The 15,850-nt window shown below is 47.5% G+C and overlaps 4 protein-coding genes across 4 annotated transcripts; 3 read left to right on the top strand and 1 right to left on the bottom strand.

Moving 5' to 3' along the window:
* Positions 1–696: 696 nt before the first annotated feature.
* On the top strand, positions 697–1,664 carry I302_105299 (uncharacterized protein; the record flags this gene model as incomplete). The annotated part of the gene is made up of 5 exons (XM_019195165.1): positions 697–798; positions 907–1,004; positions 1,122–1,198; positions 1,319–1,412; positions 1,550–1,664. The coding sequence occupies 5 exons, from the start codon at positions 697–699 to the stop codon at positions 1,662–1,664; spliced, it is 486 nt and encodes a 161-aa protein (XP_019042878.1).
* Positions 1,665–1,945: 281 nt separating this feature from the next.
* Positions 1,946–10,602, bottom strand: I302_105300 (uncharacterized protein; the record flags this gene model as incomplete). Its single annotated transcript, XM_019195166.1, has 7 exons — positions 1,946–2,533; positions 2,702–5,693; positions 5,746–5,882; positions 6,037–8,442; positions 8,503–9,426; positions 9,486–10,477; positions 10,581–10,602. 7 exons carry the CDS (start codon positions 10,600–10,602, stop codon positions 1,946–1,948), a joined length of 8,061 nt encoding a protein of 2,686 aa, XP_019042879.1.
* Positions 10,603–11,330: 728 nt separating this feature from the next.
* I302_105301 (peptidyl-prolyl cis-trans isomerase) lies at positions 11,331–12,289 on the top strand (the record flags this gene model as incomplete). The annotated part of the gene is made up of 6 exons (XM_019195167.1): positions 11,331–11,374; positions 11,445–11,473; positions 11,561–11,722; positions 11,853–11,875; positions 11,942–12,164; positions 12,246–12,289. The coding sequence occupies 6 exons, from the start codon at positions 11,331–11,333 to the stop codon at positions 12,287–12,289; spliced, it is 525 nt and encodes a 174-aa protein (XP_019042880.1).
* Positions 12,290–12,749: 460 nt separating this feature from the next.
* On the top strand, positions 12,750–15,848 carry I302_105302 (uncharacterized protein; the record flags this gene model as incomplete). The annotated part of the gene is made up of 11 exons (XM_019195168.1): positions 12,750–12,839; positions 12,930–13,006; positions 13,100–13,218; positions 13,306–13,385; positions 13,472–13,561; positions 13,713–13,953; positions 14,033–14,157; positions 14,265–14,615; positions 14,741–15,135; positions 15,215–15,370; positions 15,461–15,848. 11 exons carry the CDS (start codon positions 12,750–12,752, stop codon positions 15,846–15,848), a joined length of 2,112 nt encoding a protein of 703 aa, XP_019042881.1.
* Positions 15,849–15,850: the final 2 nt, after the last annotated feature.

Genomic DNA, 15,850 nt, shown 5'->3' on the forward strand with positions numbered 1-15,850 from the left:
CATTGTTAACGCAGCGTTAGTACCGTATCAGTATATCAGCGTTATTGTTCTGCAATGTCAGTAAGGGTTCTGCGCAGATCTTTAGCTACAACCTGTATTGTCAATGAAGCAGCGTGTAAAGTACAATGACAATGATCTCATCATCCTTTTGACCTTCCAACTACGTTCGGACATAACCCAGCAGTACGGGACCAAAGCCCTGAACGAACAATACACTGAAAGCAGAGATACCCCGCTCGGAGTCCGGGTCTGAAGTAGGGGTTCAAAAGCGGAGTAGCCTCATGCGGGGGGCAGATGAAGGACTGCGATGCGATGCGTATTGTATCATGTTGTTCATTGTTCGTGGACAGAAGGCGAAAGACAATAAACTTCTGGGTCAAGTCATGATCGGAGAATATCTATACGAGTGAAGCAGAAGGGACCAGCGCATTGTATCGGAGATCAGCTGTATGTCCGCCACATCAACAAGGAGGGTCCAGATAAGTTTCGAAAATATTTGTTGATGTTGATGCGTTGATTTCAACGAACTTCAAGCTGTATCATCATCAACTATACATGATATAAAAGACATATACAACGTCCTAAATTCAGCAGGATATACACCATTTACAGGAAGAAGAAGAAGAGCTCAGAACCAACCGAAAGAACCACCAGAATCGATACCCGAACGACAAACTTAGAAAGAAACACCGCACCATGGCCGACGAAGCTCCCCAACAGTCCACCTCCAAATTAGACAATGCCGGTACGCTCTTACAGTCCGTATCGACTTCTATGATACACGAGAAGGTTTCTATAGTGAGTGTTGTTCTGTTCGCTCCAACCGTCATTGCTTACCGCAGCTACCTTGTCGTACATTTGCGTACGAAACACAGAGATATGGGCTGATTCAACCTGGTGATACAGTTACCAGGCCACGAACCAGACTATTCAGCATGTACTTTCTGTCTATGGCAGGAGGATCATACGCTTGGGAATGCTTTGAGATGGATAATAATGAAAGAGTGGGTCTTCATTTACTCCTTTTTCGACCCTAACCCAGTTCGGCGCATCAAAGTCCTGTTCATCCTACTTTACAGACAGATACCGAGCTGACCATATCATCTCGGTTGTCGTCACAGCCCAGATGTAGAGTTCTGCGGATACACTGCTCCTCATCCCTCCGAACCCAAGATCCACTTACGTATACAGATGTATGGTGAGTGATTATTTCATCAAATATCATGCGCGTACTCCCATATCTAGAACATCCTTCCTCCCAAATTGAAATGGATCGTAACTATTGATTTGAATTGCTGATACAACGTCCCATCTCCAGACGGCTTGTCAGCAGTAGATTGTTTCCGAAAGGCCTTATCCAACCTGCGTGATCTATTCAACACCGTTGATAAATCCTACAAATCCAGCTTGAAGTGAGTTTGGGTTTTCCTGTTACCTTTGCAGTGCAGCTCGCTCTCTTCTTTATTTTTCATTTTTAAGTATATGTCGTGTCTCATCAGTCCTCATATGCCTTCTGGTTGATTGTTAACTGCTGGCTCCTCCCGTGTAGAAACGACAATTACATCAAGGAAGATGATATCGACGTGAGAGCAGCTGTAGATGAGACGCTGAGACAGAGGGGGTTCCCTGTAGAAGGTGATGAAGAGGGTATGGATTTGTCGTAGAGCAATTCTGTTTGATAGGATTTAGAATAATCTCCACTTGATGTACAATATCATACCTTGGCACCTTCTCAGGTATATCACCCCTATGCATTTATCTGCTCGGCAATGCGCCGGTCATAAACCTAGTCGCACTACAATCTAAAGCGAACCCTTCGGAATAGCAGTGTACATGATGTTCATAACTATCGTTCTATCTACCCAATATCACTATAAGCTACATAATAATATCCCTACATCTACATATCTATCCATTCTAACCTATATACAAACAGATAGTCCATCTACCTGATATTCCTCCTAGCCAACACAGGCGTACTCTGCTCACTCCTCCCCTCTCTCTCATTGAGATCAATCACCCCGTTCATCACATTTATCCCATTAACTCCATTACTATTCCCACTTTCGTGCGCAGGTTTAGTACCCTCCCAGATAGCCTGTCTATTCATAAAAGAGTTAATCGAAACCATCGACTGGTTATGATTCTGTTCGTCCAATCCAAAAGCAGCATCACCGGCATCACTAATCGACGAAACACTTTCCATCTGTCCGTGTCCTCCTCCGCGGCGGGTATTTAGGAATACGTTCAAATTCGAGTTATTCCTTGAATGTCTTCCTGTTCCTGTTGTTGTCGAATCGTCCCTGCCTTGTCCTTGGAAGTTTAGTCTCTGAGTTATATTATCTCCATCCAGGGAGGAGGTGATGGATGAGTCGGAGGTCATGGATATTGACATGTTTGGACGGTGGATGAACGCGCGGTTGTAGTTTGGTATGTTACCGCTCGAGGAGGAATTGGGGTTCGGACCATTGATGGTGGAATGCGAGGGGGAGGTCTCGTAGATTGGTGAAGAGATTGATGCTTGGTGGCCGCGCTACGTACAGAACCAAAACCATCATCAGCATCCGCGTGAGTTCTTGTAGCGTGATTCGAAGATATAGCAAGTCAAGGAAGCACGAAAAAAATTTGATAATTTTGGAAAGGGAGAAGGGTGGGTTTTATAATGTCAGAGACGAGAGAGAGACCAAGCAAAAGCACTCACAGCCATAATAGCCCTCAACCTCCTCTCACTAACATCGCTCCCACTCTTCCCATGCCCATGCCCCTGTCCATATGGCATAACCGGCGCCTTCGCATCACTCCCTCTCCTACTCTGGGTTAGTCCCGCTCCGGCTCCTCCAAACATCCCCATCCCCATTCTACCAAACACCTGATGGTTCTCAGTGATACCAGGCGACCCTTCATCCTCACCCTCAATTGACAATCCATCATCGAAGAACTGGCCCAAAGAATGCAAAGCCCCTACCAAATCCCCAATACTTTGATTATCTATATTCTTCCCTCCAATTCCAATGCCATACGGCTGATTGGGGTGCGAGTGGTTGGCAATGCTTGATAAGGGCGGGGAGGGGAGGTCGAAAGACATTTGCGAGTGATTCGGCAGCCCTCCAAATCCATTAAAGCCATTCTTCATACCCAGATCTGTAAACTGCACTACCGAGAAATGAGCCGATGCTGCTCTAGTCTCAATCGCACAGGTATTAAACACCGCATGGACGTTTTCTTTCGTCATTGCTGAGAGTTCTTTAGTTTTCGGGACGGACCATCCGGTCTCATCATTTATCGAACCGAATATCTCTCCTCCTCCTTCCTTGGAGAACGAGTTGGGGGAGAGCATTGCGCCCGCATTATCCATCGAGGAGGGAGGTAAGGGTATATCCAGGACATCCAAAGCTTGTGAAGAATGTTTGGTCGATACCAGTCTGAGGAGGGGTACGAGCAATTCATTACCATTTTGTTGGATCGGTACCCTAGCTTCGGGGTATTGAAGCACCAGTTTAAGTATAGACATGGATTTCTCTCTCATCCAATCGTTCGTGTTGAGTATGAAACCCAATAGGAGGGTGACGATATCCAGCGCATGGGACGACATGAAATCTCGTAATAATGCTGAAGCCTGTCTGATGAAATCGTCTTTCGCTCTAAACCTCACTCTGGCGAAGGAGGTGAGTAACCTTGAGAAAGAGGCATTTCCTTGAGTGTCCGCTATGGAAGCTAGATCTAATGCCATAGATGCCAATTCTTCATTGGGTTCTCCAACTTCTAGGGAATGTAACATCCATGGTAGTGCTGCTATAAACCCATGTAATAATCTATCGTTGGGCGAATCGATCAATTCATCTTGAGAGGCCGAGGTCAATCGTCGAATGAGGTCGAATGTCAGGAAAGCAGTTTTAGAAGATCTCAGTCCAACCAACAGCAGAGATTGGAGGTATGGTGCTGGACCGACCCAATCTGGCGGTCTGAACGAGACCAGGTGTCCTACCACCGATGGATCAGATAGGTTGGTCTTGTCCAATACTTGGGAAAGTAATTCGATGACTTCGGTGAATTCGTTTTCGAATGGTGTTGTAAGACACGCGACGCTACACCAGAATATCTGAGGGTAAGAGTATGCCTCGGACATCGATAAGTTCTGGACCATCGCTGCGAAGGTTCGAAGAACCTCTTGGTTGAATGCTTGGATTTCAGACGAGGGAGATGCGATGGTGCTGCTAAGTCTGGCTAGTGTATCAGAGACCATGCGTGGGTTGACTCTTGGTGAAAGTATTCGGAAGACCTGGAAAGATCGACAAGCCAAATGACGAATAGGACAAGAGGTAGCCCATGATAATGCTAATTCTCCCCATTGTTGTCTAATCCGAGGTTGGAGAGGAAGCAGGATACCTAGGATCTTCATGATCAGACCCGTCATTTTAGGTGGAGCCAGAAAGGCAGATTCGGAAGTTCCATTATCGTCGGCTTTCCAGAATGCTGTAGAGGCCGTACGAGCAAGCGAAGTAAGTTTATTCTCCGTCGATGACCATATACTCGCTGCATCTCCAGTAGGAACGTTCGATAAGTCGCAGATCCACGCTCGAAGGGTTTGGAACAAGACCGATTGAGCCTGATCTCGTAATGCTGAAGAGTTATGGTCGGAGTGTACAAGGGCGGCATGCAGGAGTGACGGTAATCGTTTACCTAGTGATATATCGTCTATTCGGTGAGGCAACAGTTCTCCAGCGAAGAGCAGAGCCAGTTGACCGGTAGAGAAAGTCTGTGATCTTGAGGAAGGTGCGTTCATGAGTGAATCGAGGTTGACCAAGGAAGTCATAGGACTGGGAGGTATATCCGCCTCAGGCAGCGCAGCCATAGCGTTGGGCTCCACGAAGTTGCAGATCTCCTCGAAGATCGCATCACCAGCTTTGGATTGTGCCAAACAAGCCATGATTCTTTGCGCATGATTGACGAATTCGGGCGATTTCCTCTTCCCTCCTTGTTCGAAGAGAAATTTCATCAGAGCAGTGGTATTGGTGTTATGCGACTGCGATTGCGATTGAGGGGGCGATTGCTGATGAGCATATCCCGCATCAGCGAACGATACAAAGATCGACTTGACATCTTCCAGATGATCATCGCTGAATCTGACAGCGAGGTATACCAGATTTTGCAGAGCCTGATGTTCAGCTGCAGCGTCTTCGGGAGACAATTCGGAGGTATCAGAAGCCAGATCTAGGTATTCTACCCAAGGTCGTAAGATCGATAATGTAGCTTGTCGACGAGGTGCTTCAAGCTGACTGAGCCGAGTGGTACATTCCGCCAAGAAGGGGAAGGCATGATCGGCATAAATCGAAGCGAGCTGGACTGACATCTCCTTTTGGGCATTCTGGTAGATGTTGGCAGACGAGCTTCCAATAGCAGGGAACAGAGCGGTAGATTGAAGTTTGCTGGAAGGGTTGATATATAGTGATTCGGTAAGTTGGAAAGCTCTTTGCCTGATTGCTGAGACAGGATGACCAAGTTTTGACAATGCCAGACACGCTATCTGTTCGATGGGTAGGGTATGGTGACCCTCTGAAAGGACATCGGCAACTACACCAAAGAAGGAGGATTCGAGAGAGAATTGTTCGCCTTCACCAAAGGATTGATGGAGGACCTCGTCGAGTAATCGATCACAATCCCAATTGTACTTGATCAGAGCGAATAAAGCGCGTCTGTGAGACTGAATCAGTTTCACGCTACAATCCACCGGTTCAAAGAGCTCACCTTCCAGTCTCATGATGAGATACCGAGGACGAGGAGAACATGCCTCTGATCCATCGAAGGACAGTTAGTGGCTCAACCATGTGATCCGAAGCCTGCTGAGCGGGTGTGGCTTCGTTTGCAGAGATCAGTTTCCCTTGCTACGACATCACAACATATCCAGTATCAGCTGATCCGCTCAACAAGCTCAACAGACAGGACTTAAGAAAACCGACAGTCCCAACCACAACATTGAACCCCTTTGATTCACCGAATTAAAGCAAAGATCCCAGATATAGAAAGAAAAGCACTCACACACAACCCCGCCATAGCCTCAGCCGCAGCGGCGCTCAAAAACTTCGTCTTAGCCTGCAGATCATCCAAATACTGCGCCCGATCCCTATCTCCCCTATACCCCTCCGCGGCAGCTTGGAGCGTCTGTGATTCCCTCGCCTTCGCTACATCAGGTCGTCGTCCAACATGACACCATTCAAAGCATATTTTGAAGATCGATCCTCTCACTTCTTCTCCAAGGAATCGATCTGACGAGTCGAGTTTCCCCAGGGAGTTTGTGAGATTTTCGACTGTTATGCAAAAAGACCTCCTGAGAGATTGGAGCTCGAAATCCTCTTTAACACTTCTATCTGAAAGGAGGGTGTAGGTGACTTTAACGAAACCTATCATTGAAGATAGGTTGGTAAGGTGCGAGGACGACTTGGCATCTAGGAGTAATGGCGAGATGAGTCTGAAAACATGGGCGACAGAGGTCCATATTGGTCCGTGGGCTGTAAGAGGGGTTCTTCTGGAGGTGTTTCCTCCACCGTCGGTCCGAGGGGTGCCACCGACTTTACTTCCATCTGCTAGCCTCCTAACTACCGAGAGTAATATCTCTGAAAGTGGTCTAAGCAGATCCTGACCGATAGATCCCATAGCGTATACCGCAGCATCCTTGAATCTTGGGTCTTCCCATCCCAGCAGAGAGGTGAGATAGGAGAACAGTCCGGGAGTATTAATCATCTCCTGATTCAGAATTACCACATCCTTGGTTCGATGTACAGGTGGTGTGGGGGGTGCAGGACCTTTCGAAGACATAGTAACGCATAACACCGAGAGGTAAGCTCTCCAATGATCAGCTAGGATAGCAGTGTCCGAGGACGTTCGGGCAATGACGGCTCCTCGGGAGGGTGTTCCTCTCGTAGTACCCGATACGCCGGATCCAGCTACCAAAGCTACATGGGCCTGAAGTCGAAGAACAAGCTGACAAACGACTTGACGTAGATCCGAGGCGGGTGAAGGTAATTGCTCGACCAGTTTTCCGATAAAGAAGGGTAAGACAGATAACCACAATAAACCATCTTTCGGATGATCACTCTCTGCTATGCGCTGAAGTAATTTGTTTCGGTCTTTACTGCAGAGTAAATCGATTCGATGTCGATCACTGGAGGTCATCCATGGTAATCCCCTTATCGTGGCTAAATCAGATTCTTCAACATTGTATTCCAGCAGTTGCAATACACGCGTCAAAGCGATTTTATCAGGTACGATCCGGCTATACCTGAATGCTGCTGAGGGTCTTCGCTGTTGTCCCTCTAGATTCCTGGCGGCTACTAAGATTTGATTCGCCAGTCTACGAATAGGGAGCGAAGTCGAGCAGAGAAGGAACAATGCGCATCCCTCAATCTTGCTAATCTGAGAAGGTTCGATAGGAGGCGCGCGTTTTTCGGTCTCATCATCGATCGCCTGAGCCTCAGCGACTCGCTGATGGCCGACCAGCACTTGCAGAAGATCCAACCATAAACTGATGATCCTTTCAAATTGACTTTCAAGTAATCTCGCTCCGATAAAGGTATCTCGAAACACGTGTCTAGTCTCGAACACGAATTCGCGAAAGGTGTTGACTACCGTCGAGCATTTCTCGGGATCTTGACATATCCTACGAAGGGTATCTCCGGCGATCGAGCATACTTTCGGATCGCCAGAGAAGGTCGCCCGACAGAGGACGTTGACAAGTTGAGGGAAATTGACGTCGCTAGGCATACATCGAGGAAATGACTCGAGCAGGGCGCACATCAAGTGCAATGTGGGTGCATATCGAGCAGAGTAGGTGACATAGACATCACCATGTTTGACGCAGATGTTTTCGGATACATTGTCCATGGAATGGCTCGAGGCGTGACCGGATAAAGCTACCGCGTCGTTCGATAGTAAAAGATGTTTGATGTTGTTATCGCATTGGAAGAGTAGCTCCACGAAGGCAGGTCCACATCGTTTGAGGAGATCATGTACTTCAGGTTTCGATTCCGCATCGAAAGGCAACGTTTCTCCCGAGCTCTCAAATCCCTCAAATTCGAATTTCGTGAAATCTGGGTTCGTTGGCCACGTAGCTGATTTCTCCAACTCTATCGACCGCAAAGTATAGTTGATAGCTCGGACAAGTACCGTTGATCGGTCGGCCATACCATCCACAGCTCCATTTCTGAGAAATTCTGATGCAAATTCTTCCCCATAATCCAGATGACGAGTCATGACGAAGTGCAAGATCGCGATGAATGGATCGGAAGGGAGTTCGGGAGGATATAGGGAGCCGGTTGGAGTGAAGCATGTCCGTACCAACGGATCAAGTCGTTTTCGCATAGAAGTGGAAGATTCAGAACATCGATTGAGATAAATCCACAGTACGCGGACGAAGGCACCCATGGCGATGGCACGTAGGTTGCGGTCCTAAGCAGCAAGAGTCAACAAGTTGATGCGATCAAGGTACATTGAAATTATGCAACTCACTTTGAATTTAGCTAAAATAGCATCCATACACGATTGCCACTGCTGCATGAACACCTCTCTGGGCGAGACCCCCAAAGCAGTGATCACCAGTGGAAACGCAGCGGGCCAGTACCGTGCTTTTTGAGCCATCGCCAAGGCTCTTTCCAGAATGATAGCAATAGCTTTCGACCACATCGGATGATTGACTTCGGCAGTAGCAGTCTCGATAACCGGATGGAGGAGACTCGTGAACGTTTCTGCATATGCGATTTTGAGCGTTTGACCATGGGAATTAGCGAAGAAGCTTGCCAAAGACGTCATGAATTCCGATGACATTTCCAACTCATCCTCCGGATATACCCTCAATTTCAGGTGTTTCATCCCTTTCAGCAGATGTTCGATTCTTGCTTCGTTTTCCTTGGTAGGCTGGTTGGTAGATGTATATTTCGATAATTCCCTTATAAATCTATCACTGACGGTCAAGAATCGATTATTCGATAATTGTCCCAACAGCTCCACCTGCAATTGCGCTACAGCCTTCCTGTGAGGAAACTGGATGATCTCTTCTATCTTCTCGGATCTGTATGCGTTGAAAGCATTTTGTTCTAATGTCATTCCCAATTCCTGATCTAACGAATCTTTAGGTATCACCTTGAGCAATTCAATCAATGATCGGTTCATTATGAATTTTGCTGCTGAGGATTTCCGTGATTGCAGAATCGCAGCCGCATCTTCCACTCTCATCTGAAGACCTAGTGATCGATCCAGATGCGCTCTGACTTCCGATGCACCGATATTCCCCGTATAATCTCTACACCAGCTCATGAGGAGGTCTACCACCCGTCTGGCGTGCCGCGTACCGCAATGGGCCAGGGAGTTGATGAGGGAGTCGAAAGTTGGATCCACCCCTGAATCGAGGAAGGAAGGCAAGGAAGGTTGAGTGTTCTACACAAGTCATGAGTTCAGCACACGAAGAACCAAACTACGCTACAGCGGCAGCTCACCAGTGGTCTAGCACATATCCTTCCCACTTTCTGATTCGCTGCCTCCCTAAGATCCCTAAAAACCACTTTCAAAGCCTCCTCACCTGGCGTCTTCCCAAACGCCCCGTCCCATCCATCTTCACCACCTCCACCTATACTGCCATTCCGTCTCGACGTGAACCCAAAGACGCTCGCATCGCTTCCCATCCTATTCATTCGTGACGGCGTTTGACGCATAGGTATAGGCGGTAAAGCAGGCATCGGGTGATCTTCTGCTCTGAAATTTGATGAACCCTGGGAATTTATCGATCTTCCTCCCTGAGATCTATGGGAAGATGCGATAGAGTACTTGCGTCCATCGGGATTATGGTATCCTACTGCTCCTCCACTGGGCGTGATGTTATGCTGAGCTGGAGAAGCTGTCGTAGATGTCGAAGGGGTTTTCCCGCTCCTTGAGTTGGGAGTCTTGAAGGTAGAATGTTTGGGTGATATGGGGGAATCGAACCTTGAGAATGGATTTCGAAGAGCAGGATATCCAGGTGCTCCATAGGCTTTGGTATCTAAGGTTGGTACTGGTGGGATAGCTTGGTTATTTGATGAAGAGGAAGATTTGAATGCGTTCTTGAGAGATGCCAAAGACCCCTTTCTAGCTTGTAGGAAGCCTGATGAAGAGCCTATGGAGGTACCTGGAGTGACCAAAGACGAGGAAGATCCATTACTGAATTTGCCCAATTTCGAACGATCATCCGAAGTCGAACTTGAACTTTGACCGAATCCGTGGGCTTTCGTATTAGGTGTAGGTACACCTACGGAGAATGACGCTGATGCCTGTGGGAGGATGGGTCGTGTGGGTGTGGCTTGTAGTCTGGGGGCATATGAGGTCGAGGCATCTGTGGAAGGGTTGGTGCGATGTGCGTAGGGATCGGTTTCGGGAAGAGAGGATGTTGAACCTCCTGCGCCGAAGGAGGGTTTGGTAAGGGGGAGTTGGAAATCATCATCGTCGTCTTCCAAGTCTGGAGAACGAAAGGAGCATCGTTAGCTCCCTGCCTAGTACGACTTCATGTGTCGAGTACGACACCAGGGGTGCCAGGCTAGTCAACTAAAATCCAGACTCACTTGGAATGACTATTTCTTCCATGATAGTTGGCGTCCGATTCTTCCGGAAATGCTATGTCCAGAGTCGTAACTTCGATATAACGAAGCCCAGCCAGAGCGGGAGTCAGTCTAGACTACGAATAGGACGCTAAAGAACGAAGTGCGATGAGAACATGCGGTGATGGTGATGTTGATTGACTACCAATCATGAACATTTCTCTTTGTACTCCCTTTGTCACTGTTGTACTTGCTGCTATCGATAACATGTAACATCGCATCCAATACAGGCACGAGGCGCGTCTCACTTCTTTGACTTTTACACGCTATAGACAAGGAGATACACACAAACTCCACTAGTAGCACTCACAGTACTAGTAACACTGATCTTCATGTGCCACACTACACGTGGGAATATGATCCGATATCACCGATCAGCGTTGAACGATGAGCCTGGAATGTGTATGTTTGAACGGTGACGCGATGATTTGGGAGTGACGAGTGGAGTAAGACCACCAGTCACAGTCCCCACATCCCATCGTAACCGATCCTCTCAGAAGAACATATATATAACCGACAGTTATTCCATTCTCTTCTATCCTCATCTCTCCATCCACAACCACAAAAAAAACAAAACAATGTAAGTCATAACATCCATTCTCAATCTCCCTCTGATAGCTCTGCACGCTCATACTTACCAGTCCTTCTTCTTCTTCTTCTATATTCCTTTGTCGTCTGTAAAACACCAACAACCTTCCAACGCACGTTCCAACAATGTCTTTCGCAAAACGATTCGTTTCCACCGCCAGCACAATGTCGTAAGTTCCCTGCCATCCTTCTCATTATCATATCATGTGAGCCATCTGGCTGACGTGATACCTCCAATAGTCAAGTATACTTCGACATCGCTATCAACAGTGAGTATACCCTCAGCGTCGTACTGCGCATTGACCCTTCTCTCAACGAGTATATTGAGCATCTTCTAATTTGTTTTGCTTGTGTAGACGCCCCCGCCGGCCGAATCACCTTCAAGCTCTTCGACGACGTCGTCCCCAAGACCGCCGCCAACTTCAGAGCCCTCTGTACCGGTGAGAAAGGTTTCGGTTACGCCGGATCAGGATTCCACAGAGTTATCCCTCAATTCATGCTCCAAGGTGGTGACGTGAGTGTTGTGTTTAGGTGCTCTTCCCAAAGGCAAGAAAGGTAGCTGACATTGCTTATCCCTTCCAGTTCACCAGTAAGTTATGAAAAAATGGATAATTTTGTGTTAGCTTATACTGACGTTATTTCTCAAAGACCACAACGGTACCGGTGGTAAAGTGAGCTCACTCGCCTCATCTCAATACATAGAAGGACACATAGCTTACTGTTGTATAACTTTTTAGTCCATCTACGGAAACAAGTTCGCCGACGAGAACTTCAAGCTCAGACACGACCGACCTTTCCTCCTCTCCATGGCCAACGCCGGTCCCAACACCAACGGTTCTCAATTCTTCATCACCACCGTTGTCACCTCATGGTTGGACGGTAAGCACACCGTCTTCGGTGAAGTTACCTCTGGTCAAGATCTCGTCAAGAAGATTGAATCTTACGGTTCCGACTCTGGTAGTGAGTATTTTGCTTCTTCCGCTTTGTCTCCCCTCGCTACAACGCGGAAGTGAAAGCTGATGTATACTGGTATTATCGCAGAACCCAAGGCCAAGGTCACCATCACCGCTTCTGGTACCGCCTAAGTCTCTCTAGAGGATTAGTAGGTAAAGAAGCAGGAGATGGAGGATGACGTGGAAGTAAAAAAGAACACGTTTAGTAGTCATAGCAGTAGCAGAATTATCAATTTGTTTCATGCAAAAGAGTGATGATGCGGTCTGCCTTGTCCTGCCATAAGAGTTGTTTGTTTACTCAGCATTGAAGCAAGGAATGTGATGCAAGCCAAAGCTGCAACAATGAGTGGTTGTACGTTGCCACGTTTACATTGTTCAAAGTGGAGGGAGGTGTCAAGTGGGGTCCCATTCCCGACAACAACAATGACTGTATGTAGTAGTGACAGTGATGGCGACAAGGATATGAGAAGCAACATCATCCTACATACGATCTACATCATCCTACTATAAGCTCAAGCCATATCCTACAGTACTGTGGCCGAAGACATCTGAACCTGGCTTGTCTAGTACACCATAACGACATTCCGCCAAGATGGACGTCCTCAAAGCGGTCCAGACGTACATCACCAAGATGATAACGGAAGTACCGGGGATGAAGGTGTTACTTTTGGATGCCCACACGGTATGTATCATCTCTGATGTCCAAGGAGCATAGCATTGTGCATCCTGCCATAAATAATGGCGTGTGTTCTGATCTACCGATAACTCGTAGACACCAGTAGTATCGATGGTAACTACCCAATCTGAATTATTAGCCCACGAGGTATACCTAACCGATAGGATAGACAAGTGAGCTCTTCCTCTAGTCATCTAGCCATCCAGGCGTATAGACCTAGATGTACGCCGAGATGGATTGTTCGCTGATGTGTTGGACGTGGGCAGTATCAACCGAGAACCTCTAAATCACTTATCATGTATCGCCTTTCTCTCACCCAGCGAGACCAGTATCGAAGCAGTCAAGAACGAGTTGATTAAACCTAGATATGGGGGATATTGGCTCTGTAAGTGATCTCGGCCCTAGTCTTAGCACATCTGCTGGCTCACGGCCTTGTTCCGGTTGATGATGTGCTATACATACATGAACTTAGACTTCTCAAATACTTTGACGAAGACGCAGATCGAGGGGATGGCTTCTGTTGACGAGTTTGAGGTGGTCAAGGAGGTGCAGGTGGGCATTCATTCGTTTTTGATTACTCAGCTTCATTGTCCGAATAAAAAACCAAGCATAATGCTGATGTGTGCGATCTGTCTCAGGAATACTTTGCGGATTTCTTGGCTCAGTATCCTTCGCATTTCAGCTTAACACCTGCTGCCCTGGCTGATGGAGGGGATGGTCCTTCTAATGTGAGTTGCATGGTCGAGTCTCCACCTCATCTATACTATCTATGAGCGTCAAAGGGCAGTCAAGGACCTTGGATACCACCCATTATCTCTCCATGTGATGGACTATTCCCACAACTGAACATCATACTAAATCATTTATTCATCCCCACAGCCCCCAATATTCCTTCCCCCACCTCAACATCTCCCCCCACCTACCCTCAATACCCACCTCAACACGATCCTATCCGTCCTGCTCTCACTCAAGAAAAAGCCTATCATCCGATACGAGAAGATGTCCCTGGCTGGAAAGAAATTGGCCATGGAAGTTCAGTCGGCGATGACGAATGCGCCGTATAAGGATTTATTCGATTTTAGGGGTACGAATGGGCCTGCTCCGTTGTTGTTGATCTTGGGTGGGTCAGCGTACTCAATCTGAGTCAAGCGTTCTTGCCCTCAGGAACTTGAACTGACGAGTTGTTCTTATCGCTATAGACCGAAGGAACGACCCGGTCACTCCGCTGCTCTCTCAGTGGACTTATCAGGCGATGGTGCATGAGTTGCTGGGGATAAATAATGGGAGAGTCAGGATAGATGGGGAAGAGAAGATTGAGTTGAGGGTGAGTCGGTGTCACCTAAATACATATGCTCGGTTCTCTTAACCGCTCATCCTGTACGAAGTGAAATTAAAGTGTGCTACGATTACTAACACCTCCCCATACTGCAGGACCTAGTCCTATCCACATCCTCAGATCCATTCTACTCCCAAAACCTATTCGCGAACTTCGGTGATCTCGGAGCGTCCATCTCATCCTACGTAACAGAATATCAACAGCGCAATTCGTCCATCAACCCTTCCAGCTCATCTTCGAATTCAGCGAACAGGATCGAGACTGTCGCGGATATGAAGAGGTTCATCGAGGAGTATCCGGAGTTCAAGAAATTGAGTGGGAATGTCACGAAGCATGTGACGCTTGTGGGGGAGCTAAGTAAGATCGTGGAGAGGGATGGGTTGTTGGAGATTAGTGAGGTCGAGCAGAGTTTGAGTAGCGTTGAGAGTCATGCGAGTGATTTGAGGGTGAGTCATGCCTTGTCATTCTGGGATAGTAGCAGGTAATGCTCGAGATGAGACGAGGAAGTCAATATGGAAGATAAGATTAATCGAGCTGATACGCATTCCATTCCATTCCATTTCATGCTCAGTCTGTTCAAACCCTCATCTCCTCACCCAAAACTCGACCAGCCAACAAGTTACGCCTCGCCATCCTATACGCCCTTCGATACCAGAAACTAATAGGCAACCAGATACCTCAAGTGATAGATAACCTAATTTCCAACGGAGTATCAGCGGACAAAGCGAGGCTGGTCTACGTGATGCTGAATTTCGCAGGAGCGGATATACGTCAAGATGATCTCTTCATGAATGAGAATTTCTTTTCGAGGGGTAAATCCGCTCTTAAAGGTCTAAAGGGAGTCGAGAATGTGTATACGAGGCATGAACCTCATTTGACGCAGACGTTAGATCTGTTGTTGAAGAATCGTTTGAGGGAGGGGAGTTATCCTTTTGTTGGTGGAGATGATGCTATGAGAACTCAGAGGTGAGCGTGTTCGCCCCTTCCTCAGGACCTGAAATGCAATTGTGAGGGTAAGGTATTGATATTTCAATCATATCTGTAGACCCCAGGATATCATCATATTCATGATTGGCGGAACTACTTATGAAGAAGGTCGAGCAGTCGCACTGCTCAATCAGAGATTGGCGAGTGATGCTGCGGGTGGACCGGGGGGTACGAGGATACTACTGGGTGGAAGTATGGTGCATAATTCGACGAGGTGGGTAATGGACTTCTTTCCATCGTACTCAATCAGAGTCCATTTGGAGCCACGGAAACACACAGATCAGTGTTAACATAGACTTGACAGCTTCCTCGAAATGGTCGAATCATGTGCGATACATTACCCCGACTCAATCTACGCCCCACCAACAGGCCAACAATCCTCAACTCTCCTATCCAACTCCAACACCCCCATACCCTCTTCCACACCTGTTCCTACCACCACAACCAACGGACCATCTATCAACCTCCGTGCGGGCGGATATGAACTCTCCGTAGGGGGTGTAGCTGGATCGGGTTTATATAGGACAAACCAAGATGCAGGCGCCAATGCTCAGTTTGAGCTGCCTAAGAACTTCGATGCTGTTACGAATGTCGCTGGGGGGATAAGGGATGGTGCGGGGAGATTATGGGGGAATGTCAGGCAGAGGGTAGAAGAGAGGGTTAGTAGAGGGAATACACCTCAGGGGAGGTAGAT

Source organism: Kwoniella bestiolae, chromosome 3, assembly GCF_000512585.2.
Source record: "Kwoniella bestiolae CBS 10118 chromosome 3, complete sequence".
In the NCBI taxonomy this organism is placed as follows: Eukaryota; Fungi; Basidiomycota; class Tremellomycetes; order Tremellales; family Cryptococcaceae; genus Kwoniella; species Kwoniella bestiolae.